At 36.8% G+C, this 27,007-nt stretch overlaps 1 protein-coding gene across 1 annotated transcript in view; it reads left to right on the top strand.

Moving 5' to 3' along the window:
- The first annotated feature begins 2,920 nt into the window (after nt 1–2,920).
- The window catches only part of HEN1 (double-stranded RNA binding protein-related / DsRBD protein-like protein), a 34,613-nt gene continuing 10,526 nt past the window's right edge, over nt 2,921–27,007 (top strand). Inside the window, 9 exon segments of the mRNA XM_089377360.1 lie at nt 2,921–3,285; nt 8,654–8,930; nt 16,606–16,701; nt 16,938–17,431; nt 17,547–17,810; nt 18,671–19,207; nt 19,308–19,714; nt 19,794–19,945; nt 20,034–20,150. Coding sequence (XP_089233486.1) covers nt 8,694–8,930; nt 16,606–16,701; nt 16,938–17,431; nt 17,547–17,810; nt 18,671–19,207; nt 19,308–19,714; nt 19,794–19,945; nt 20,034–20,150 — 2,304 coding nt within the window. The 5' untranslated portion in view covers nt 2,921–3,285; nt 8,654–8,693.

The raw sequence follows: 27,007 nt of genomic DNA, 5'->3' as shown, positions 1-27,007 counted from the left end.
TAAGGAAGTCCATCACCAGGTGGAATGATGACACAGAGATATGCAAGGAAATTTAAAATGCAAGGAAAAGCCAACACAATGCAGGGTAGGGTCCCAGAGCTAATACTATGAAGCAAAACCACTCCTAAAGCCACCTTGCTTAGCCAGACATTGAAGCTGCTTAAACTAGTAAAAAACTCTACACTTAACACAACACCGTAGAACCATGCAAGAAAACTTAATTTGAATTTGAACCATTTAGAACCAAAACGTAATTTGAATGCAAACATTTACTTTATGAAGACAATTTAAAGGATTTAGAGTTATCCAGAGGATGACGACCACTAGATTCCAAGGATGTAGAGCTGAAGAAGCCCCCTACATGCTAGATGATAAAGGGGCCTCCAAAAACTTGCAACCGACTAAATGAGAGATTTGAATTCTCTCTGGGATTCTCCCAAAACCTGTGCTCCACAGAATCACCACTAAATTTTCCTCCAAACCACCTTCACATAGAATCACCTTAAAGTCGGTTCTCCCCGATGCCACTCTCAGGGTGAATAGATAGCTCTCATTAGGCACCATAAGCCACCAATGCTTTATAGCGTGAACAAGCACATTCCTCCCACAACTAGTAGACCATACCACTTTCTTCGAGAGGTCGAGCTATTTCCCCTCAGCTTTGCTCTCCATTCGGACTTACCGACCCTCCTTCCTCCTCTACATACCGCGAACCATGGCGACAATAAAGATTTTCACTCACATGTTTATGCATGCATGGGGGCAGCTACACCAACCCAATCATTTAATGCAAACGTCTCCTCGAGATGGTAGACATGATCCCAAACCCACCACCCTCCTTGATTAACACCCCATTATAAAATTTTTAACCAAATATTAAAAAAAATCTAAAAATTACATATTAATAATCACTTCTTATTTTTTTATTTATTTTACAATTAACTTATTTCAACTAATGGGAAAACTTAGAAAAAAAAAAAAAACTCCTCCCAAAATCAAGAATTTAAAACAACCCAAAACTACTACTTTTATGAAAGAATATCCAGAAGTTACATTAATTATTAACCATTTTTTACTTATTTATTTAACAATTAACTTATAAAAGTTCCACATTAACTTAAGGGTTACCTCAAGTGGTCTAGAGTAAGATGCAAAGTTCTTTGATATTGAGTTACATTAATTATTAACCATTTTTTACTTATTTATTTAACAATTAACTTATAAAAGTTCCACATTAACTTAAGGGTTACCTCAAGTGGTCTAGAGTAAGATGCAAAGTTCTTTGATATTGTTGCTAGTTGTTGCTAATCATAGGTTTGACTTTCTTCGATTCCCTTGGGGCGAACAACGTACTCGGTTTACCATCCACGAAATGTGCGAACAATTTACTCGATTTACCATCCACCAAATGTGGGGAAGTACTAAAGTTTCTCCAAGTAAAAAACATAAAAAATTCCACTATCACCATGAACTAATGAGAACACATTTAAGATATAATATAACTCCTCCCTAAGCTATCAATTTAAAGCAATCCATTATAATGTAAGAGGTCCACAATCCGTTTGAGTTGACCTATCAAGCACAAAGAGGGAGGGATCAAATCTCTCATGGTGCAAACTTCTTTATTGAGTGCAAAATTTGAAAAAAGGTTTACACCTAGAGAGATTTGATAGGACATTTGATATATTTAAAGTGAAGATAAATCTAAGCTAGTTTATTTTATAATTAACTTATAAAACCCTTACATTTCTCTGAAAACTTATAAAACCCTTACATTATCTATAATAAAATTTGCATAATCTCAATGTTTACTATTTATCTATTTTACAATTAATTTATAATGGTTTAGTATTAATTATTTAGTTTAGTATTAATTATCAACTAATAAAATTTACACAATTTATCATATTAAGTCATGGAGAGTTAGTTATTAGTATTATTTACATTGTGAATAAAAACACAGAAACCAAAGTACTTTCCCACATTTAGTGGATGGTAAATCAAGTAAACCGTCAATCTTAATTAAGGACCTTGCCTCCAAGGAATCTAAGAGAGTCAAAACTGTGATCAACAACTTTAGGGTTAACTCTAAACCACTTTAAACTAACCCTTGAAATTTATTTACATTTACTTATTTATAATAAAAAATAAATTTAAAAATAAAAATATTAAATACTAATAAATAAAAATGATTTAATTTATTATACAAAAGTAATTATGTGTTTTATAATCGAAAGGGGCCTACTATTAATATAAATTAATATATCACATACAGGTTTACATATACATTCAGGAAATTTAAATTTTACCTTAATTTATTTTGCAGCATTTTTAAGAGTTGTTTACGGAAAGGCGCTCAGAGGGCCAAAAGTGGTTGGAATTGGACAAAGTGTTTGAATCATGTTTTTGATAGTGGAAATAGATTCAACACCATCAAAAACATCTAAACCACCTAAAATTATGAATTTTAATAGCTGTTACTTAGATTTACCAAAAATTCCAATCAAATTTTTTCAAATTATGAAAAGAATTTCCATAACTTTCCAGGGAAAAAACATAATTTTTAAACTACGCCGATCTACTCTACCAATCCGTTAATTTATTAATTTATTGGTCTTATACTGTATTAATTAATTAACTATTTTAATAATGGCATCATTAATTATTTTAACCATAACACAATTTCAACCCACCTCTTTTGAACCAGAAAATATGGATTCAAACACATACAGGGAAGCCACGTTAGGGAATTCATAACGGTCTCTGGACCACCATCTCTAATTTCTTAAATTCCTTTTCTTTTAATTAATTTCTTTATTTTCCCCCTTCTTTTTAATTAATTTCTCTATTTTATTATTATTTTTTTTAATAATGGTCGGAACCACTGCCCCCACTTGTCAAACACCCCTTGTACCATAAGACATTTTTCCAGGAAAATCCTTAAATTCATACCACGCAGAAAAAGCCCATTAATTCAGCTGCTCACACTACTTATACTTGTAAACAATCATCAATCCAGGTTGCAGTCCCTTCTCTACTCATTTTGGCTTTGTATTCGTCCTGGAGCGGACCAAATTAGTCCACACAGAGCAGACCCAATTAGTTCATACGAATAAAAGCGGTTTAGGGGCGAGCTTTCTCATAATATCTTTTTCAGCACGAGCTTTCTCATAATATCTCAGGCATAGTGGGAAGCCCGAGCGTCCTCATAAATTCTCAAGCTTAGTGGAAGCCGAGCTTAAACACATTTGTCTCAAAGGTCTCTTCAGCTTCTTCCATTTCCAGGTACTCTATTTGTCTTCCATGATTTTGAAAGGAAAAAGATAAGCAACACACAGAATTGTGCCATACAAGTAATAATGCATTGGATGCGTGCGGGCTTACAATTTTTCTTTACTGTGCTTTTCCTTGAATCATATATTATGGAAAAACTCGGCCTCTCTGGGTTTTTTGTTCTGGAAGAGAAAAACAAGTTTGTGGAAACGGTCATGAAATTTATACTGAATTTATAAAATTCAGCGTTCATTTTTTTCTGCATTTTCCAAATTGAAATCATGCGCAACAAAATACCAATTCTGGTTTTCTTAACGAAACAATAACTAAACTAGTCCATTCCTTCATGGGTTCTTCGCTTCTCACTTTTCTGCCGATAACAGTAATATCATCATTACTGGTGTTTTTACTCTTGTTAGGATTTTCGTGCTGATAAATTGGTTTTTTCAATGGATTTGCAGTTCTTTTCTTTATTTGGGCATCTTTTTACAATGCTTTTATGCCGTCGAAGAAATGTCTCAGAAACTAAAGGGATATAACCAGTAAAAAGAAACTAAAAATGCAAGCAAAAACACTAAAATCTAGTATTGATAATGTCAATCTCCCCCTTTTGTATCAACATCGATATAGATGTAGATTGTTGGCTTGGTTGGCTAAGTGGTTGCTACATGGATTTGCTATTTCTGGTCTTGCTCCTCGAAACACCATTTCTATCCCCCAAACAATTTTTATAAAGGCCTTGTATTCTCAGTCCAAAAAGCCTGGCGTATTAATGATTGCTTGGCCCTACATCCCCTTCTCTTCAACTAATTGAGAAATAAAGAGTTTGTTATCTAGTATAATCTTACTAGCCCAAAGAACTTGATGGTTTTTTTTTTTTTTTTGTTAACTTTTGGGGAATCTTGTACTTGGAATCCAGTTTAGAAGCTCCTCATCTAGCTTATCAGTAGATGTGTTACCACTCTTCTCCCTAACCCTACACCCAATTTTTTCAACTTTCTCCTTGATAGAGTTTGGAAACTGATTTTGGTGGCACTCAATTGCCTCCATGGATTATTTTTGTGCTTTGAATGGCTCTAGGATTACCTCTTTCGATGGTCTTAGTTCTTCCTACAACAGGATTTTTTTCTAGATGATTATCATTCCTATCCATAGAGAAGATCCTTTCGGGTGACAGCTGAGGAAATTGAATGGCTAAGTACTAAAGGCAGTGTGTTTTAAAAGTCCACCCTTGAGAGAAAGAGAATGATACCTTTGGCCTAGGTTTTAGACAGACTCACTAATGCATTCTGGCCAAGCTAAGAACCAACCAGCAAGGAGAAATTATAGTCCCTTACCTAGCTTTTTCAGGAAAACACAGATCCTGTCCTTGACCCCTCCAAGAGTGAACATACCCCCACTTAATGAAGCTAGATGAAATCTACTCTTGGCATTAGAGAATAAAATTTTTAGAAACAATATAGAAATATTTCCAAAATAAATGACCTTTCTTCATCTTCAACATTTGAGTGAGCAATATGGCATTTTCTAAAGCAACCTTATCCATCTTCATGTTTATGTCAAGACTCAAGACAGAATTGAATTCACATGTAAATTAGCAGCCAGAGCTTTGGACAAGGAGGTCAAACTATCATAGTCAATGCCCCTTATCAACTCGCTCACATCAAAATTCAAATGCCATCACACCGAATTACTATTACTTATCGATTGGTGTGACAAGCCTCCTGTTGTCCAAATATTCACTCCCCTCTCACCCTATACAAAAACTATATAATTAAAATTGAATTAAACATAGAATGGAATATATTTAAACAGAAGACTAGCATAACTTACATCTTCAACACATAAAATATTGGAAAAAATCTCATTCAGCATTCCCAAAAATAATATAACAATAATCCAAGGTCATTGTGAGACTACCATTAGTCTCCACAGAAGACTAACTTAAAACACTTGCAATAGATAGGTGGCCACTTGGCTTGAATGCTTTTTGTTTGTTGTGTTTTGCATATGTGACAACTTACAAATTCAAGAGTCTATAGCTAGTGGTACCATGATTATCTCTCCACCATAACCAAGTATAAACTTTAAATAGAAGAGTTGTTAGAGAGTGACCCATAATCATGATTCTTTTGAAATTTCTCTACATACCCTCTGGGAGGAGGCACTCAATTATAGGTTGTCCCAGTCACAATCTAGGTCAAGAATAAATCTCAGTAGAAAATCAAAGAACAAGCAGAGGCATTGGCTCTATTCTAGGGGTTGAGGATTGTTGATAAAAGTTATATCAAAAGACTTACGTAACTGGGGATTCAAGGTTACTTATCAAATTAATGCTTACAACTTCCTCATTGAGTGATGGAAAACTTATAAGAACTATCAAAAGAATAAGAAAGGAAGCTGCTAATTTGAAAGCGCGGAGTACTTTCATATCCCAAGGGAGTTCAATTAAAATGTCGACCATTTGGCCAATTGGGTCATTCAACTGGATTGTAGCGTTCTAAGAACAAAACAACAGGGATACATTCTTCCCATACCTTAAGTGTTATCCCAAAGTAATGAATCAGACTTGCATGAGAGACAAATGACATGTTAATTGGCAAGGTTGGTTTGACCATGAATCACAATGACTAAGGAGTAATACACATGCAGTACCTTCACACACTCGACTTTTAATGTCGGAGCAAGCTCAATCAATTGCTTTCGAAGTTGAGTTTTATTGTAAGTGGGATGATGGATTTGGTTTTAGAGTTGAAGATTGGGATTTTGAGGCTTGTGATTGCTTGTTTCTTTCCATCTTGGTCTGAAATGGGGTTCTGAATTAGATTATGTTATCTTTTATGGATTTGTAGATGCCTTTGTGGGACCTTGGCGTTGGTTTTCTTGGTTGTGGTTCATGTGGCTCAGATTCTCTTGGCACTACTTGGTGGTCTTCTAGGCCTGTTTAGCGTAGCCTTGTTTAGTTCTTTGGTTTTGGTGCAAGACGTTTTTTGGTTTGGTGGCCTAAAACTTTTCTCTTGATGTTCTTCCTCAAGTCCTCTGGGTCCTTCCCTCTCTATGCAAAATTGTAAAAGGTTAGTTATCCTCTCTTAGGTCTTATGCTGCATCTTTTCAGACTGAATGTTGGAAAGCAAACAAAATTTTGGTTATGTTGAAGTGTTAGAGACAAATTGAAGAACTTCAAGCTGAGCGTGTTGCTCTTCAACATGTTCTGAGTTTGGTTAGAAAAACTACTTTAGCTAATTCAAATGCTAGGTTGTCAATTGTGTTTGTAGTGGAGGAGGTAAGGATGTGAATGTGCGCCAATAAGAGGATGTGGAAATATTGAATGTGGACCAAAACCTTTTGCCAACCTAAAGAATCAGGAGGAAGCTTACAAACATGATGCCTTAATGCTTAATTTTTTAGAAATTTTACTTGGTATTAGAAATTTTTAAGAATCTATACTAGTAGTAGTTGTCCAATTTTCTTTTATGAAGGATTGTTTTGTCTCTATAGTCAATAATCTTCAAATTTTGAACAATTATCAGATATTTTTATTATTAGGCTGACCAGTACAACTAAAACCATTTTCTAATACAAAATATACCTGTTCTTATAAAAAATAACTAAAATTTTTTATGAATGAAGAAACCCATCCTAAAATTATCAATCTAAAACAATCCCTTACCATTTGAACCAAATATTAAAAATATGGAAATACATCTCCCAAAGAAGATCCAAATGTTACATTAATTTTTAACCACTTATTTATTTATTTTACAATGAACCTATAATGGCCCCGCATTAATTATCAACCAAAAATGTTTGTATAATTTAATCATTAACCACTTCTTGTTTGTTTATTTTATAATTCACTTATAATGGTCTACCCTTAATTATCAACCAATATGGTTTGCATAATTTATTATATCAAGAGTGGTTAGGTGATTTATAACTTAATATGAGGACATGTTGTCATGTCAGTTATGTTACATTATGTGATATCAAAATAAAAATAAACATAAAAATAGTAAAAAGAATTAAAATAATGTAAATCTCTCATAAACTTGGATTTTGCAAGTATTGAAAGGGATCAAATTTAAGTATAATTTTTTTTTTGTCATTTTAATATAAATTAATATATGACATGTAATGATAAAAAAAAATTACACTTAGAATTTGAACGCTTTATAAATATTCAATTTTTTGGTTGCAACTAAGCTGGCACCTGACCAAGGGATCATGCTGCCCATGCACAATGGTGGACAGGGTCACCCCCCATGGGATTTGGATGAGGGCAGATGGGGACTTCCGCTACCCAGCGAGGGGCAATCTCTTCAAATAATTGATTCAAACCAAATAAAACCCCATGGGATTTGGATGAGTGCAGATGGGGACTTCCACTACCCAGCGAGGGGCAATCTCTTCAAATAATTGGTTCAAACCAAGTAAAAACCCATTAATTCAGCTGCTCACAGTCCTTGTATATCTAAGCAATCATCGATTGTTTTGGCATTCCCTGCTTTACTGATTTTGGATTTGTATTCATCGAAGAGCAGACCAAATAGGTCCATATAGATCAGACTGAATTATCCCATCCGAATAACATGATTTAGGGGTGAGCTTTCTCATAATTTTTTAAGCTTAGTGGAAGTTGAGCTCTCATAATTTTTCAAACTTAGTGGAAGTCAAGCTTTCTCATAATTTTTCAAGCCTTGTGGGAGTCAAGATTTCTCATAATTTCTCAAGCTTAGTGGAAGCCACACTTTCTCATAATTTCTCAAGCTTAGTGGAAGCCAAACTTTTTCATAATTTCTCAAGCTTAGTGGAAGACGAGCTTAAACACATTTTGCTTAAAGGTCTCTTGAAAGGTCTTTTCTACTTATTCCACATCCAGTTATTCTATTTGTTTTTCATGATTTTGGAAGGAAATAGATAAGCAAAACACAGAATTGTGTCATAGTCTCATAGAAGTAATAGTGCATTCATTGGATAAGGGCTTGCAATTTGTTTTCATTGTTTTTGCCTTGAATCATATATTATGGAAGCCTGGCCTCTGTGGGTTTTCTGCTCTGCAAGAGAAAAGCAAGTTTGTCAAACCAGTTATGAAAATTTATTCAATTCAACATTCATTTTTTTCTGCATTTTTTAAATTGAAATCATGCACATTGAAAGATCAATTATGGTTTTCTTAATAAAAAATTTACTGAACTAGTCCATTCCTTCATGAGTTCTTCACTTGTCACTCTTCTACTGTCAACAATAATACCATTATCATCGGTGTTTTTAATGTTGTCAGGATTTTAGTGCTGATAATCTTGTTTGTTCAATGCGTTTGTAGTTCTTTTCTCTATTTGGGTATTTTTTTACAATGTTTTTACACTGTTGATGTACTTAGGTGTCTCAGAAACCTCAAGCAGATTATACCCAGAATCCAGATGTCAACCCCTACTCCAAAGACCATAATTAACAATAAATATGGTGCCAGAGCAGTATTTACAATAGAGTCTGTTCAAGACGAACCTGCAGCTGATGCCCCAAAATTGCTTGTACCTCAACCTAGACAGACGAAATTTTGTTGTCGCTTGGAACTTCCTGAGTTTTCAGTAACTTCTGCGGTTTTCACCAAGAAGAAGGATGCAGAGAAAGCAGCAGCTAAGATGGCCTTAGACAAGGTTTGAACTCTGGCCCAATTCATTATATTTTTATGTATATTTTTTAATTTCTAGTTTTCTATTTTGAAAATGCTGATACTTAAATTTCTAAAAGAGATGCAATTGGCAACCCTTCAAAGAGTACACTCCTAGCCATCATTACATCAAAATAGCCTTTCCTTCAAGTAGGGAAAATGCATGAGATGCATCTCTACATATAGTTTTTGGTGACTGATTTGTTTCAATTATGTTTTTAATACCTGTGGCTTGAATCTGAGCCAAGTTACTGGCTCATGTATGTTGTTATAATTAGGACTTAGGGGCTCTGTATGAGCATAATCAGTTTGTCAAAGTGTTCATTAGAATTTTCAATTATATGATAGGAATGATTGTTATGGTTTCTCAAACAGACTGCTATTGTTGGTGGGTATGTCACCTTTAATTTGTGTTTATAGTTAGGATTTCTGGATGCACATAAGCATTCTGTCAAAGTATTGGCCTTAGAATTTCTTCTTAATTAACTATTCAGTTTCAGTTTTGATTCTAAGAAGAGGTACTATAGAAAAACATAAATATATGTATTTACTATTGTTCTAGTGGTTTCTGATCTAGACTGCTATTGTTGTTGGGTCTAAACAAACAATTTTAGTTGTTGGTGCCAGAGACTCATTGATTGTGTACAATGTACATTATCACATAATTAATGTATTCTGCTATTGGGGCTTGAGAATTATATTACATGCATGCAAATGATTAACAATGAACACAGTAGCTGCTCATAAGCGTTGGGTCATATCACAAGCATGCACTTGCATTCACAATCAGAATTATTAGTTGTGGACCTTTTAACTTGAAGCTGGCCTTGACAAGTTCCAAGTGCATAACTATTGGTATATTGTTAGTCTAATGCAATGACTCTTGAGGATAATATACTAATGTTTTTCTTTATTAGTTACATGCTATGGCTTCTGCCTTGACAATCCACCAAAAATTCAATTGAATGTACCAACAACTATATACTGTAGACAGTTGTCATATATATTATATATCTTGGCGTAATTTTGGTCCTTATTGGATTTATCCCAATTAGGTTTTCACACACACATCAAATTAGGGTTGATGATTTTTTAGCATAAATGCAATTGTTTCAACTTTCATGATTAGATTATGTTTACAAGCTATGATTTCAACCACAACAATGTTGGAAATACTAAGAAGGGGAGGTGATTCGGTATTTCTTAGCAATTAGAACTTTATTAATCTTTTTCAGAGTATTAGTTAATCTTTAGTTATTATTATTATTGTTCAGTAAGAGCAGTAAACAAAAATGCAAAAATAGAGACAGTAGACACAAGATTTTTAGGTGGAAAACCCCCTCAGGGTCAAAAACCACTGAACGCTTTTCTAATAAGTTCTTTAAACTTCAGCCCCAACTGAAAAGAAAGCTACAACTTCCTAGAACTCTAGCAAAGCATTCTTCCCCGGCTCCCACTGGAAGGATGTCCCAACACCCTGGTTTTATCAGCAGTCAGCTGAATGGATGCCCCAACACCCAAGTGAGCCACAACTCACCCTAGCTCAGCGCTACCACCCTGAAGTATTTACAGACCCCAACCTAAGGGTAACTTCATTCACCGCCCTAGCACCACCCTAGTTCTTTAAACTTCAGCCCCAACTGAAAAGAAAGCTACAACTTCCTAGAACTCTAGAAAAGCATTCTTCCCCGGCTCCCACTGGAAGGATGTCCCAACACCCTGGTTTTATCAGCAGTCAGCTGAATGGATGCCCCAACACCCAAGTGAGCCACAACTCACCCTAGCTCAACCCTACCACCCTGAAGTATTTACGGATCCCAACCTAAGGGTAACTTCATTCACCGCCCTAGCACCACCCTACCACCCTATAAAGACAAAATAATAAAAGTGTGGACTCCCGTACCAGGGACAATGATCCACGTTACAATGATATATTTTTAATGAATTTTCTTTGACTAACTGACACACTAGGACCTATACCCTTGTCCCGACAAACTAAGAACCCTTGTCCCAACTTCAAACCAAAGCCCCTTTCACAAACAAATTTGCCTTCTTCAACTCTAGGCAATGACATAGACTCTTTACAATTTTTGCAAAACTTGATAACTGCTGTACAAACTGGCACTTGATGCTAATGATGTAACTTGCTATAGTGAATGATGAAGGAACTTTCTGCTAATGCCTGTTGAGATGCTCTGCTTGCCTTGCCCTTGTAGATAAGCAATCTTGCTGCACGAAACAATGAGATACACTGCTGCTTAATGCTTGGAGGACCTTTATTGACTGCTATCAGACCTCAACAACTTGTGACTGTATCCTTTGCATAAGTCAACTTAGATCACTGTGAGCTGTAATAGCTCTTCACTTCTTTGCTGCATAAACTTCAATTCTGGGTTACACAACTGATATTATAGGAAGCATTGAGAAACCAAGCCTTTTAGATGCCTCAAAGGGATTTTGTGCTATGATGTCAGGTTCAATGCTCATGTAGACCTTGTTGCCACTGTTCTGAATATTTGCACCTGCAATGGAAGAAATACCCAAGCGAATCCCAACTTCCAAAACAAAAGAAAATGACCCTGAACTGTATGCAAATTGGCCTACGACATATTTCTTAAGCAAATCTTGTGAAACGAAAGCAAGAGATTATAAGCGACAAGCCCTCCAAAGTTTAGACAATCAAATCGAAATTCTGAACTTGAGCACTAAGTCTACCTGTACCTATAGTTATGCCAAATACAAATCAATGAGAATTATAAATAGACTGACCTGTGGATGCATCTTCACGTAATCTCCTCTATCTGCAGCAATAAACTCAAGATAATTTCAAAATAAAAGAAGAATTATACCAATCAAAACATACCTTGACTTCTACTACAAGTCCAAACTAAAAGAAGATGTACACAGGCTCAAAACTTCCACAGATCCGAGCACTAGAAAGGTGGTTCTGAAATTTTCGTTCCCTTTGCAAAGTCCTAAAACATGTACAGGATGAAAATTAGATGAACAGCCCTGTTAATTCATTTCTTCTTGAAAGCCCTGAACCCGCTCTATCTTATCAGGTAATAGTCAATGAATGCTGAAGCTCTGTGGCAGCTTTTCAAGCCTAAAATTACAGGTCTGAATCCTAAGAATACTCCTGTAACTTCGCTCCAATTATCTGCAATAGATGAACCTCAAAACTGTCCTAAAGATGCCAAAGAAAGTCCAGAAGAGTGCCCTGATCCTTCGCTGTCCTTGAAACAAGATGCCTGTACCAAAACAGTAACTAACACCCAGTCCTAATCCTTCTGTGATTTTGGCGTTAAATGCTCAGAGGTGACTGAAAATTACAGCATTCTACTCACAAGATTATTCGTAGAAAGTACATATATTTAGAGATGAGGAAGGGCTCTATATTTATAGATATAAGAGGGGTCCATAAGGTGAACATTGGAGAGCATTTTAGTAGATCCTCGGAGAAGAAATAATCTTAAAAAAAAATTAGTCGTTGAAGGGCTCCATTAGGTAGACATTAGAGTAGGCATTACTAGGAATTTAAGGATTAAATTTTTTACATTAAATAAGCCTTGTAATTTAAGGAAGGAGGATTGTAAGATTTATGTGGGATTCACGTATTTTAAAATGATGAAGGTCTTATAGATAAATAATTTTTACTTTAAGAATAATATATCCATCTAAATTACTTTTAAGTTAAATATTTATGTTAAAGAATCAATGATTGACTTAGTGCATATGGTCCTACTCGAGTGTGAAGTCAATGATTGGTTTACTATCTTTGGATTTTCAAGTTATTCAAATTTATACCTGGTGGGATTACGGTGATCAATAATGTCATATATTGATAACTGTAGGAGGAGGCGTCATGTCACTAACTCCTGGGGTTTTAGCCCACAAAACTGGTTCTTTATCTTCAACCTGAATTTTCTCTCAAACCAGAAGGAAACATGAGGCGTACCATATATCAACAGAAACATCTCGTTAAGGAGAATCTATCTAGAAGGATCTTGGCACAAGATTCCATGTTTGCCATGTCAAATTTGCCATGGAACATTGTGGTAGCTCCTGGTGTTGCTTGGGTTGACATCAATGACAACTACCTATCAACAAACAATCCACTAAACATTAGGCAGGAATTCACTTCTGTGTGACAAAATGGTGTACTATAACTACTGTTGCCACAAGATATCTTGTTGCAGTGGATGGTGTTTTTTCACTCCTTTTGGATTTATTGAAACAAGGTTGGCACCAATGCCTTTTTCCTGCCCGCTTCTTGCATTCAATTTCATATCAGATGTGCGGATGGCAACACATGTTTTATAAGAACTATTGGTCAAATGCCCCCTGGAGTTCTTTTTCACTCTTCTCACATCACCTCTACAGAAGATCAGTACATATTTATTAGGCACCTGATGGAAACGATGACTGACCTGGAGACTTGAGATACAGAATTCAGTCTATCAGGCTTGGTTCATCTCACAGTAGAGTAGAGTGAATATTTTAAAGTTGATGAGCCATTGAGAGCACAATCCAGACAACTTTATAACAGCATGCATGTACATGAAAATGTATATGATTATCCTGGCTGTATTGTAACATGCCTCCTGTATTAAATCATCAAAAGTGGGTGCTAAGTTGATGAGCCACTGAAAGCACAATCCAGACAACTTTATAACAGCATGCATGTACATGAAAATGTAGATGATTATCCTGGCTGCATTGTAACATGCCTCCTGTATTAAATCATCAAAAGTGGGTGCTAATTTAATTTTTAAGTCAAAGATTGAGCAGAAAAATCTCAGAATTAAATTTTAACCAAAGCTCTACTCTCAATGACAATATGGACCTTCAATGACTCTCTATTGTTCAGTTTTGATGCTACAGCTCTATCAGCTCCTCTTCTTTGTGAGCCTACATTTCATTATGATTGGAACCTGGAGCTGAGGTCATTGCACCAGATGTATGTATGTTACAGAGTGGAACCCCTCTCATTACCCATATCTGAAAATCGCAAGTCATCAATATGATATTTTAGATCTGAAATAAATGTGTTTGTAACACCAATTTTCTCTTCTTTATTTCTCTTTTCGACAACTGCTCTTCCACTTTCCAGATGGCTGAAAATGCTGAATTCTTCTTCGCACAAGGGGCTGCAAATTGCAAAGTCAGATCTGAAATCTTGACTTTGAAGTTTTCGACTATTCTCCCCATAAGATCTGCAATGGTTGGGCTTACTAGAAGGCTGAAAATACCAACATTGCTGCCAAAATCTGATTTATTTCCTTGAAACATGGTACTGCAAATTTCTTTATCAAATTTTGGTCTGCAAATATCATCCACTGGATGGGTGAGGTTACCATCGTCAAAAAATTGCATTAGAAGTTCTTTGCTGTCTAAATGCATGTTATTATGGATCTGATTTTAGGATTGAAATCTTCATGATCAAGCTCTACCGTATGGCTTGACCTCCTCTTCTAACACAAGAATTGTTCTCATTTTCTTCCATAAGAGGCTCTGATACCTTGGGTTTATGGTATCAGAGCCAGTTGGTATCTTCCATTTTTGAAGGCTGCAGTGGCTGTGATCTGAAATCTTCTACATGTACAGGCTGCAATCTGAAATCTCCAGTTTGTGGAGGCAAAGAACCAAAATTCTCTGTTGGCAAAATATGTTGAGGGATTTCTTCCATTCAGAATCTTGTACTGGCAATGATTCGGACTGAAAGTCTCCTCTGTTTGAGGTGAATATTGTATATCTTCCTGAAGGCCTTATATGCAACTGTGGTTCTAAATTTGCATTCTGAGGTGGTTGAGAATCAAGGTTGGCATCCAATTCTGACACAGATGAATCCTGATTTGCTTCCCATGCTGTCGTTCCTTTCTCACTAACAGAAACCTCATTTAACTGTTTTAACTTTTCCCTGTTCACATATTTTTCCTTTTAAAATAAAGGAAGGACAGCATGGGAATCTCATAAAAGTTGTCTTCGCTGCCATGGTCATCTTCTTGTCCTTGTGTATAATCTTTATCTTCCCATTGCTTTGTTATTGTTAATATTGACTTAGTTGACAATATTAAATATCATCATCAAATATATTAATAAGCTGACCTGAAAGGTCACTTCTTTTATTCTAATTAGATAAATGGGCCTTGTAACCATCATCTCACCAGCCATGACTACTGAATATATCAAATACCAATTTTATCTCAAAGTTTCCTTCCTGACGTTTGGGGCCTAAGTCTTCGTGTTTGCTGAATTTAATCCTCAAAAATCAAAATCCTGTGAATTTGATGCACTGTTAAATAAATTCACTGAAGGTTAACATTAATTCATTTAAATTCAAATTTAAAATTATATATTTTTTCCAACTCAATGCTGAGCCTTATCGCATCATTTTGCGTGGGCAATTTTTTTAGAACTTCATGGTTGTAAAACATGAACATGACTTAGGTGAGTTAGTTTGGAGCTAATTATCAGTTGATCTTGAATCCTAATGTTTCTCATCTATTACTAACATGGTGTCAAAGTTAAGAAGCTAAAGCCTAAAACTTCCCAGCAGTAACAACACATGCTTGAAGCTGGTTAGCAAAAATTATTTAAGTATCATTACTTCGACAACAATTCCAAAGCATTGTCAGCTTCACGAAGAACTGCTGTGAAAAGGTCCATTTGAAGCTTTGTAAATAGCATAGTTAAGCATTACAAAAAGACATTTAGGCAAGGGCACCTCAAAATTTGTCTTACAAATTAACTGGTGTGAAAAGGTCCATTTGAAGCTTTGTAAATAGCATAGTTAAGCTTTACAAAAATACATTTAGGCAAGGGCACCTCAAAATTTGTCTTACAAATGTTCTTTAGCACCAAACCGTACTTGCCTACTGTAGATTGCATGCAAATCAATTTGTAGCATGTGATAGATCTACATGTGTGTGATCAGATCGTGGAAGGAGCCCTGTTCAATATTTTCTTTTCTTGCAAATGCTTCTTATCAGTCAAAAAAGCTCTGCAGAATTCTGTTTCTAATCTTTCTTGTTAGTCTAGTCACAACTCTCATTTTGCTACCTCTTGCAACACAAGAAAATACTCCCTTCTTTGCTGCTCAATCCCTCAGGAGTCCTCTTCCTGTCAGTGCTATTCAGTATGGGCATCGCGAGTCCAGTCTGCTGTCTACTTTCAGATTAAATTCTGACTGAGTTTTGGCTTTTTTAACATTTGATGGACAGGAAGGTTCTACAAGGTATGGAGATGATCTTTCTCCACTCAGCTTGGTCTTTCTTTCTACAAAACAGTCTCTTTTTTATCTCTGTGATTCCCCTGTCATTCTGCTGTCATTTTTTTACTGTTCTTTTTCATGGAGAATATTCTCTCCTTCCTAGTGGAGTGCATCCTCTTAGCCCTCTCTTCCTCCTTTTCAAATTATCTTCTTTTGCATTTCTAATTTTCTCTTGAGAGGGAAAAGAAAAAGTCCCCTTTGAATTATGTTCTTGATTGCATGAATATAGGAGGTGATTAGTTTTTGCAAGAAACACATAGACATTCCAGTCCAGCCCTTATTTACTCTCAGGTCTCCATTGAATAAAAATCTAGGCTTTATAGTTTTGTCAAGTTTATTTAAATGATTGATACGATGCTCATTTTAATTGTATTGGCATATTTTGCAGCTGGGGATAGAATTGTCTCTTCCCAAAACACCTCAAACAGCAGAGGAAAAATGTCAAGCTTTAAAGGACCGTGTTTATACTGTGTTTGCTGATCAGGTTGCTCCTACCCTGACAATGACTATTTTTCTGGTTGATGGAAAAATGAACTTCTATTCAATCCAAAAATGGAAGGCAGAACAAAATGAATAATAGATGAAATGATATGTGGACTGGTTGCCCACTTTGTTCTATTCAAGATTGAAATTACAAATGCATTTCCATTTTTATATTTTTCTTCATGCAAGAGAATATCTTATTTTTAAACATCTGACCTTTTTGTTTTTGGAATAAAGTTCCTTCTATCATACTGCCCATTCATTGCACACTTCAGAGCAGCAGTCCAACGAGATGGTGACAACTATGGTTTGGTTCCAGCTTCAGTAATTTCTGCACTTGATACCAAGATAGTGAATTTATGCAAATCAATTAACAGCAGGGCAGAAATGGATCCTGCATTGAGTTTAGCACTAGTTTTAAACGCTGCCAAATCATGCAGTCACCTTCTTTCTCCTGCGGATAGCTTTTGGATTGGAAAAAGAGACTCTTTTTCTTTTGAAACCAAGGAAAAGTTGCTAAACTGGAGCCCAGAATTCACAAGAAAAACAGACAACACAATGGAATTTAGAGAAAGAACAGAGAGTTGTTTATTTACAGCTATTTTTATACCTTGCTGCTTTGAAAAGAAAGCGAAATCATTGAATTTGAAGGTTGAACCTCATTAATACTTTCTGGATGTAATTGCAAATCATCTAAGTGTTGCAGATTCCTCTCATGTTTTGATCTCAAGGTAACTTTGCAGTTGCTGAAATAGTTTTCGAATTTAATGTTTTGCGTCCTTGATAGCTTTTTGAACCCTGAGAAGGTGATATTTACATTTGCATGGCTTGTCTTTTATTTTGCAGGCCTCTTAGCAAGGCTTCCTTGGATGCCAGATTTTACTTTCCAGTTCCGGATACTTTACCTTCAGTATCGTATCTATTTGGAAATTCTCCAATCAGTGAGAAACGTAAAGGAAGTCCGCACTGTCAATTGAAGTATAATAAAAGGGCATCTATCTTAGTAGGGCAAGAAGTACATGGTGATGCAATTTTGGCAGCTGTTGGATCATCATGGAAGTCACTGGGAACTATGTCGTGTGAAGATATTAGCCTTAGCAGCTATTACAGGTATGTTATTCTGTTTGATTTTAGGATGGGTTTAAGGTTGGCTGTTTCATTGTGTGCTGAGGTTAGGTATACTTATTTTGAATGTTTGTTTTGAAATAATAAAGCAGTGCTAGTATCTTTCTCATGCCCTTTTCAGATTATGTTTCGTTTTTTCTCTTGCTTTATTGCACCAAGAATAGTGATGTGCATATACAGCCCAATATGGATAAAATGTGTAATGTAAGGTAACACTAATAAACTAAATTGAAAGAAAAATTGAGATCTGTAACATGGGAAAAGAAACCTGGACTATAATAGTATTACAGAAATGTATAATAACAAAATAAATCAGCATAGATCCTTCTCAACACGGATCATTTAAAGCACATATTAAACCTCTGATTAACCTGTAGCACCAATAAGTTTGTTCCTTGATTGGGTTTTGATCCTTCTTGATGCTTGATAGATCTGGCGTTAAGATGGATCTACGCTGTTTGTATCACTTATTTCATTGCTTCTTTTGGATGCAGATGTACCTGTTATTCTCTGTTTTTTGGCTTGTTATATGCAATTATCAAAACTCTTTTATGGTGCATCAGGATTGTTTGTTTTCCAACTGATATACACAGCGGGGTTATAACAATTCCCTATTTTGTGGGCTTATTTTGTCCTTACAAAAGTCATTCTTTGAAAATTGTCAAGGTTCATTAATTGCTTTGCAAATATGTATGTACTATGTAGGATGGGTAGAACACAGTATTATGCAATGCTGTATGCAGATAATTTTGCGTATCTAAAAGCTTTAGGATCTTGTTCTACCTTATTGGATAACATAAGGTTTTGGTTGAGCTTCACTTCTAAAGATTGTATCAATTCCACAGGTTGCTACTCAATCGAGTTCCTTGGGGCAGTTACAAGATATCCAGAGATGCTATTTTGGCAGCAAAATTACCAGCTTCTTTCACAACCCGATCAAACTGGCGTGGAGCACTACCCCGAGTCCTTCTAATAAATTTCTGTCACAACAATCGCTTATCTGATCCAAAATTCTCTCTATCAGAAGCAGATTCTATGGAAAAACTTCAGAATACAAATCAGACGCAGCCAGGTCAAAGTGGGTCTTTAAATGCCACAGGAAATGAGTCTGGAATGCTGGATGGGGTTAAGAATGAAATGAGTGAAGGCCTTGATGACATTCAATGTGGGGAATTAGATAATGAACCAACTGGTAGAGGTCCTTACTTATGTGCTGTGAAAATACTATCCAAGGCTGGAGATTTAATAATAGAATGTTGTTCTGAGATGCCTTATAGAAACAAGAGTCATGCAATCCAAAGTACTGCCTTGAAAGCAATCAATGTCTTAAATAAAGACAATGAAAGGATATGGCCGCATCAGGATCATGCTACTTTTTCCATGTTAGTATGTCAGCCTGTTACTCCAGGAACAAATGTTTCTGTTTTAGATTTTTTATTAAGGAATCTTCTTTTTCTGACTTGCATCTGTTGCTTGCTGCAGCGTTGATGATATGTTCAATTACTATAAAAAAGGTTCTCCTGTAGATGATGATACTTCTTCTTCTGCCCAGAAGTTGCTTCAGAAGGATGTTGACCTTAATCACAACCATGAGATGACTGATCTCAACATCACAGGTCCTGATTCTGGCAAATCACCCTCTAGTGGCACTATAGTATGCATCCAATATAGTGTTTTCCTGCTGGGTAAATCTGTAAGAGAATGCTTGGAAAGCAAAGAAGAGTTCGAATTTGAATTTGGGACAGGTGCTGTAATTCCCCAATTAGAGATGTGTGTAAGTCGTATGTCTGTCGGTCAGTCTGCACACTTCTATACATCTTTACCACCTGAGAACCTGATATTGGCCGCTGCTGGTGAATGCGCAGAGAAGATTTCCACTTTACCTTTAGGTATTTCAACTGTCTTGGTTCTTTTTAGCTGCTACTTTCATAGCTTGAACATGTTATTTATTATTCATTTCTATCTCAGGAGAATCTGGTCTGGAGTATAATGTCACATTTTTGAGGCTTATGGAGCCCCCGGAAGAGAGGATGGAGCAGGCTTTTTTTAGTCCACCTTTATCAAAACAAAGAATAGAATATGCATTGCGCCTTCTTGAGGAGTCTCATGCAAAGTCCTGGGTATTGTATCTATTGACTTTTGGTTTATATGTTTGGCTTAGAATGTTCATTCTGATATTAATGTTCAAATTATTCTGCTTCTTTGCAGGTTGATCTAGGTTGTGGATCTGGCAGTTTATTTGATGCTTTGTTAGAGCAGAAAACTGACTTGGTATATATTGCTGGTGTCGACATTTCACAGCGAAGTCTTATTCGTGCTGCTAAGGTTTGAATACACCTCTTATCTTTTGAATTTGAAATTGTATTTGTATCGAGTTTCCTTTTCAATTTATAATTGTATGAGATACGATCTTTTGATGTTTTTCTCCTCTTGGAGGTAGCTTTTTTATGGGTGCAGTTAGGTCCGGTTTTGCAATGTCCATCTTAACTCTCTTTATCTTGTTTCCTGGATATGACTGGCATCAGATATGTGATTGTTCTTGGCTTACCATGTAATATTATAATTTTATTTTTCATGCTATAGATGTTTGTCATTCAGCTTTTGTTTTTTAAAATGAGCAACCTAAGTAAGACTTCTGGTCTGAAGTTTGCCCATCTACCCCTTCACAGATAAAAATTCCTATACTATGGCATATGTAGTTGTGTTTATGTTTTCCTGAGATATAATGTTAAAATAAAACTTGCTGGTTTGGAGGATATTTCTCTTTAACACGGATTTGTGTTCTCTCATTAGTGCTTGTTTTAGAAGAGTTTTATCTAAATCTAGACCGTGTTTAGTTTAAGACTTGTTTACAACCTTCAAGATGGGCCAATCTCATCGTTGATGTGCAAAGGCAACAATAAATTAAACACTGTGATATGGAAGGTCAACAACTTATTGCACCGAGTGTTAATTTTTCATCACTTGTTCTATGCTGCAACTATTACTTCAACAATATTTAATAGCATTCAGTTTCTCAATTTCACTTCTTCAATTTTCCAATGACAGTAGAGCAATAGTAGATAGAACAAATAAACAAATGCACATAGAAAGACAACCAAGAGACAAGAGACACAAATTTGGTCAAAGACCAGGGCAAAACCCACTGTGGGGAAAACCCTTGCAAATCTTCTTCTTATTAGATTGTCTTCAAATGTTCAGCAGAAAGAGTATGTCATCCAAGAGTCAAAGTCAAACTTTTACTTAACCAACATCCACTGTCAATATTCAATATCAAACTATTATCCAAAGCAGAGACAAAGTAACGAGATGTAGCCAACAATGGTCAAATCTGAACCTTCTGTAATCTGATTCGGTCAACAGCAATCAACAGCATTAGAGTGAACCCTAACCAGTCAATGGTCAAGGGTCAAAACTGTCCTCCAGCAGCTCGGTCAAAGGGCTTTCAATTTGGCCTCCTTAGCAGGTCAAACATATGTCAAAACAGTGCCAGTCTGAACAGTCAAACTTGGTCAACGCATAGGTGAAGTCTGCGGTCAAATGTCTGAGATAAGTCTGTGGTCAAAGTACCCAGATTTCCTCGGATTCTGTGCCCTTCAATGTGGCCTCTTGAAACAGAGACAGTCCCAAAGAAAATGCAGTCAAAGCATGTCAAATGTGCCCAAGTCAATGCAGGTCAACGCCCTGAAACAACCCTGCAATTAGGCCTAGTCAAAGGTGTCTTGACTCTTCAGTCCTTTGCAAGTGTGAGAGGAGTCCTGCCAAGTCTGAGCTGTGCGAACCAATAATAAGAGGAGAGAAAGAAGATATGTTGTGTTACCTGATGCTCCAAATGAGGTGTGATGTCTCTTGTATTTATACCAATCCGAGTGGGTGAAAAGACATGTCGAAAGGGCATCATGAGCCTACATAAATGTGAGGTTGGCCTTAACAATTTTACATGTGTGAGAATAAATTAAAATTCCAACTTCTGCTTGTCCAAAATGTGCGATATTTATGTCGATTTTGGTCCTCTTGAAGAGAGGAATTTAATGCAACAATTATCTCCATCAAATGAGCTGTCCAAAGTGGAATTTAACCCTAGTATCATAATTTAACACTCCCTCTCAACTAGGGAGAATTCCACCTGTCAATATTTGTCCATCAATCATCAAGTCCCCTTGTCATCATGTACAATCTTTGCTTGTCTCTGCTCGTCTCAAGCTAATCTAAAGAAGAAGAAATGCTGCAGGGGAGCTCCAGCTACCACCCTGCCTCTCTTACCATTGGCGAGACTCTGCTACCACCCGAAATCATCATCATTATCATCATCAATGGGGAGCAATAGCTACCACCCAGATCCAAAGACAATGGGCAAGAACAACCTACCCCTAGCATAGGGATCACACGCTATCCTAGAGTCCTTGACAATAGGTGAGATCAATGTAAGGATCACACTCTACCCTATTGTCCTTGATCATCCATCTTAATCCTAAAGAGTCAGATGGTAGAACACATGCAACCACCAACTTGGGCGAGATCCACTAACTGCAAGGGGTAGGGATCACACTCTATCCCAAGTCCCTCAACCCATTGGCCAGATGGGAGAGGTTACCCCACAAAGTGGGCAGGACGCTAGCTGGGGCATACTCTGACTAGGGAAGATCTCAAGTTTCAACATCTTATAGGTTAGAGATCTCTAATCCCCACGAACCCTATAGCTCCATTCCACACCTTGGGAGCTCAATCAAGGGGGAAAAGCACTGCTTAGTGTTCTTGATCAGCTCAAACCCTTATTCGAAAGGGTCATCTCAATCAGTCCAAGCTGCTCTCTGAAGACCAAGAACTTTCCTTTTGGCAAAGGCTTCGTGAGGATGTCAACTCTCTGCTCATTTGTCAAAATGTGGTGAAGTCTCACATCTCCTCTCTGCACCATGTCACGGATGTAATGATATTTGATCTCGATATGCTTGGACTTGTCATGAAACACAGGTTTCTCGGACAAATGAATTCCACTTTTGTTGTCGCAATAGATCACTGTCATGTCGAGAACCTGCTCAAATAGCTCTCTAAAGAGCTTTCTCAACCAAATTTCTTCACAACTCGCAAAACTACCTGTAATATACTTGACCTCAACAGTGCTAAGGGCTATGGATTTTTTCTTCCTGCTCATCCATGATATCATGGCAAATCCCTGACTAAAACAACATCCAGAAGTACTCTTCCTGTCGACAACATTACCGGCCCAATTTGCATCTGTATATCCATGTTGTCTAACATCTCCAGCAGTATATCTCAGTCCAAGGTTAATAGTCCCATGTATATATCTCAGAACATGCTTGACATTGACCCAATTTACATGGTGAGGTTCGGTCATAAACTAGCTCAAAGTATTAACAACGAAGCATATGTTGGGGCGAGTATTCACAAGAAACATTACAACATCGACTAATTGTATATACTCAGAAGGGTTTGCTAGGTCCGGTCTAGCGGCTTCTCCACACAACTTCTTGAAATTCATCTCCATAGGTGTAGGCAATGACTTGCACGTAGTCATTCCAAATGTCTCTAGGAGTTTCAAAACATGTTTACCTTGTGAAAGGAAAATCTCGCCTGACTTTTGCCATACTTCTAGTCCTAGAAAATAGTGCATCGAACCAAGGTCTTTCATCTCAAACTTGAAAGCTAACTTCCTCTTACATTCTAGAATGAGAGGGTCTGAAGCTGTCATGAATAAGTGTTCAAATTGGCAACTAGGGCCAAATTCCACCTTAGGACATTTCATATGATGGAGATGATTATTGCATGGGATCCTCTTTTCAAGAGGTCCAATTTTGATATAAAGATCATCTCATTCTGACAAGCAGATGTGGAATTTTGAATTTATTCTCTCTCATGCACAAATTGTCAAGGTCGGCCTCAGTCAAATAAAGCCCAAGAGATGTGTCTCCACACCCTCAACAACTTGTATAAATAGGAGTGACCTCTCTCCTCATTTGGACATCACTCATCACATCACACATCTCTCTCTCTCCCCTCTCTTGATTGGTTTGTACAGCTTGGAGGCAACCTCTCTCTTCTTCGCATGTGTGGTAGGAGGCTGAATTCTTCTGGGGCAGAACAGGTCGAATTTCAGGAAAATAGACCAGCATTGACCATGGCTCATTTGACCTCTGTCGACTTCGATTTTGAGGGCATAAATTCAATCTTTGGCGGCCACATTTATTGGCACATAAATCGAGGTGATTGGGATAGTTTAACCAATGTTGACTTCAGATTTGACCGCAAAATTACAGCAATATTTCTCTCCTTTGAGTGGGTTTGACCGAACTGTTTTGGGCTGACTTTGACTCTCTTAGAAGGCCGAATTGGGTTGCTTTGACTAGCGTTGACTTTCTGGTTAGGGTTGCGGTTGACTGCTGATTTTGACAGGGCTGTTTTGGGCAAGTAAATTTGATATTTGTACTCTCTCTCTGTGCTGAACTATTGAATAATAATAAGAACATTTGATCAAAGGGTATCCCCACATTGGGGTTTTCCCCTAGCATCCTCCAAATCTTGTGTCCTCTTGTCTTGTCTTCTGCACATGTTTTTATGTTCTATCTACATTTACTGTCAATGTATTTAATTTAATGTGATTGCTACTGGAAATAATTGGAAATTGTCATTGGGTTGATAAGGAACATTGAAGTAAATTGTGCTAAAGCATAGAACATGGAGTATTGCTCAGACAACTTCCATAATGGACATGTTCTTTCTCTCAGCCACTCCATTTTGTGCAGGAGTGTAAGGCACAATGGTATCCTTCTCAATTCCTTCCTTCTTGCAAAAGTCTATGAATTCATTTGAGATGTATTCTTCGCCATTGTCGGACCTGAAGATCTTTATTTTATTCCCTGTATGATTTTCCACCAAAGCCTTGAATTCCTTGAATATTTCGAATGCCTCATCCTTGTGCTTCAAATAGTAGATCCATATCTTTATTGAGAAATTGTCGATGAAAGTGATGTAATAAAGATGACCCCCAAGTGAATGCACGGTTATTGGACCACATATATCAGAATGAATGAGATGAAGAATTATTTCCGTCATATTTTTGCTAGAGGGGAATGGTCCCCTCTTCTTCTTTCCACTTGCACACCTAGGGCATACTCCATAATGTTGAGCTTGAACATCGGGGATCCTAGAGACCAACTTCTTCAACTTTGGAAGTGCATCATAGTGAAGATAAGCCAACCTTCGGTGCCACAACTTGCTTTGAAGATTTGTATTATGGACCATAGCTAGAAGAGGTCTTCCTGTGACTCTATAGAGTCCTTCATACCTGGTTCCCAATGTGAAGGCATTCCTCATGTAGGAGTTAGCAGGCCAAGTAAGTACTTTTCCTTTTATAAAAGCGACCCTCATTCCTTTATCCTCCAAGGGGAATATTGAAACCAAATTCTTCTTAAATCTCGACACATATAATACATCATGGAGCAAAACGGATTCCCCAAAGTTCAAATGAAATTTGATGGAACCAAAGCCCTTTACGGGATGAGTGGTATTTTCACCAAGAATAATGTTTAAATTTGTCTCCCTCTCTACCAAATTAGAGAGAACCTCCTTATATCCAGAAAAGTGATGAATAGCCCCACTATTAACCAACCAACTATCCCAAGAGTCTAGAGGAGATGAACTAGCTAATGTAGAAATAAGAATATATTCAGATTGATTAGTAATATTGCCTTCATACCTGGAGTTCCTTGGCCTTTTTGGAGGACGATAGTTATCATCACGATCATCGGGGGAGCCTCTTCTTCTTTCATTGCTTATTCTATCATCTCTTCTTTCATGACTTGTTGTTGTTGAAGCCACCGTTATTGTTATAGGACCTTGAAGAGTTCCTTCTTGGAGCATCTCTCTTTTCAGGACAATATCGAGCGTAGTGGCCCTTTCGATGACAATTGTAGCACTCAACATCTCTATTTCGCCTTCTTGATTCCTTGGAATCTTGATTGGATTGAGGAGATTTTCTTGATTTAGATGGCTTTCCCTTTCCTTTCTTTGCATTTTTTTTCTTTCCTTGAGCAACATAGGCAAAGAGCTGTCCTTCGTTCGATCCTTGAATTCTTCCTCTTGATATCATCCTTGATTCTTCTTGTGTGAGCTTTCCAACAAGTTCATTGAGTGTCGGGATGCTACTGTTGTTGCTTATGGTAGTAATGAAGGTTTCCCAAATGGGATGGAGGCCTCTAAGAGTTACAATCACCAATTTTCTGTCAGGTGTGATTTCCTCAACTCTTAGCAATTGATCTCTAAGACGAGATATCCTCATAATGTATGATTGCACGAGTTCTCCTTTGTTCATCTTTGTATCTTTGAGTTGATCTTTCAAAGAAATCATTTCATTCAAATTTTTGACTTCATACATGCTTGCAATCTTGTCATACATGTCCTTCGACCTTCTCAAATTTCCAACATAAGCAAGTAGATTATCTTGTAAACCATCAGCTATAATTTTCTTTGCCTTTAACTCACCTTTCTTATGCTTGTTTTTGACAACAACAGAAGCATTTTCGGGAGGCTCAGGTACTCTTCCTTGAATGAAGTCCAAAACATCATTATTTTTGTTATCTATGATTTCCAACCTAACTTTCCATGCTGCAAAGTGTGAATCACCCAGCTTCTCATGCTCTTTGAAGAAAGAGGAAGACATTTTTGCCAAAAGATTTTCCCTTTTTCAATCAATTGCTTGAGAGATGGATGCTTCTTGCTTTATGTCTCTTGGGCTTGTCTTCACCTCAGCTCTGAAACCATGTGAAATTTCATCACTTGTTCTATGCTACAACTATTACTTCTACAATATTTAATAGCATTCATTTTCTCAATTTCTCTTCTTCAATTTTCTAATGACAGCAGTGCAATAGTAGGTAGAACAAATAAACAAATGCACATAGAAAGACAGCCAAGCGACAAGAGACACAAATTTGGTCAAAGTCAAGGGCAAAACCCACCGCGGGGAAAACCCTTGCAAATCTTCTTCTTATTAGATTGTCTTCAAATGTTCAGCAGAAAGAGTACATCCAAGAGTCAAAGCCAAACTTTGACTTAGCCAACTTCCAATGTCAATATTCAATATCAAACTATTATCCAAAGTAGAGACAAAGTAAAGGGATGTACCCAACAATGGTCAAATCTGAACCTTCTGTAATCTGATTCGG

Source organism: Pinus tabuliformis, chromosome J, assembly GCF_031772625.1.
Source record: "Pinus tabuliformis cultivar Carrire ecotype Pingquan chromosome J, CPIR1, whole genome shotgun sequence".
Lineage (NCBI taxonomy): Eukaryota > Viridiplantae > Streptophyta > Pinopsida > Pinales > Pinaceae > Pinus > Pinus tabuliformis.
Note: the sequence above shows the minus strand (reverse complement) of the source record. Positions and strands in the feature narration are given on the sequence as shown.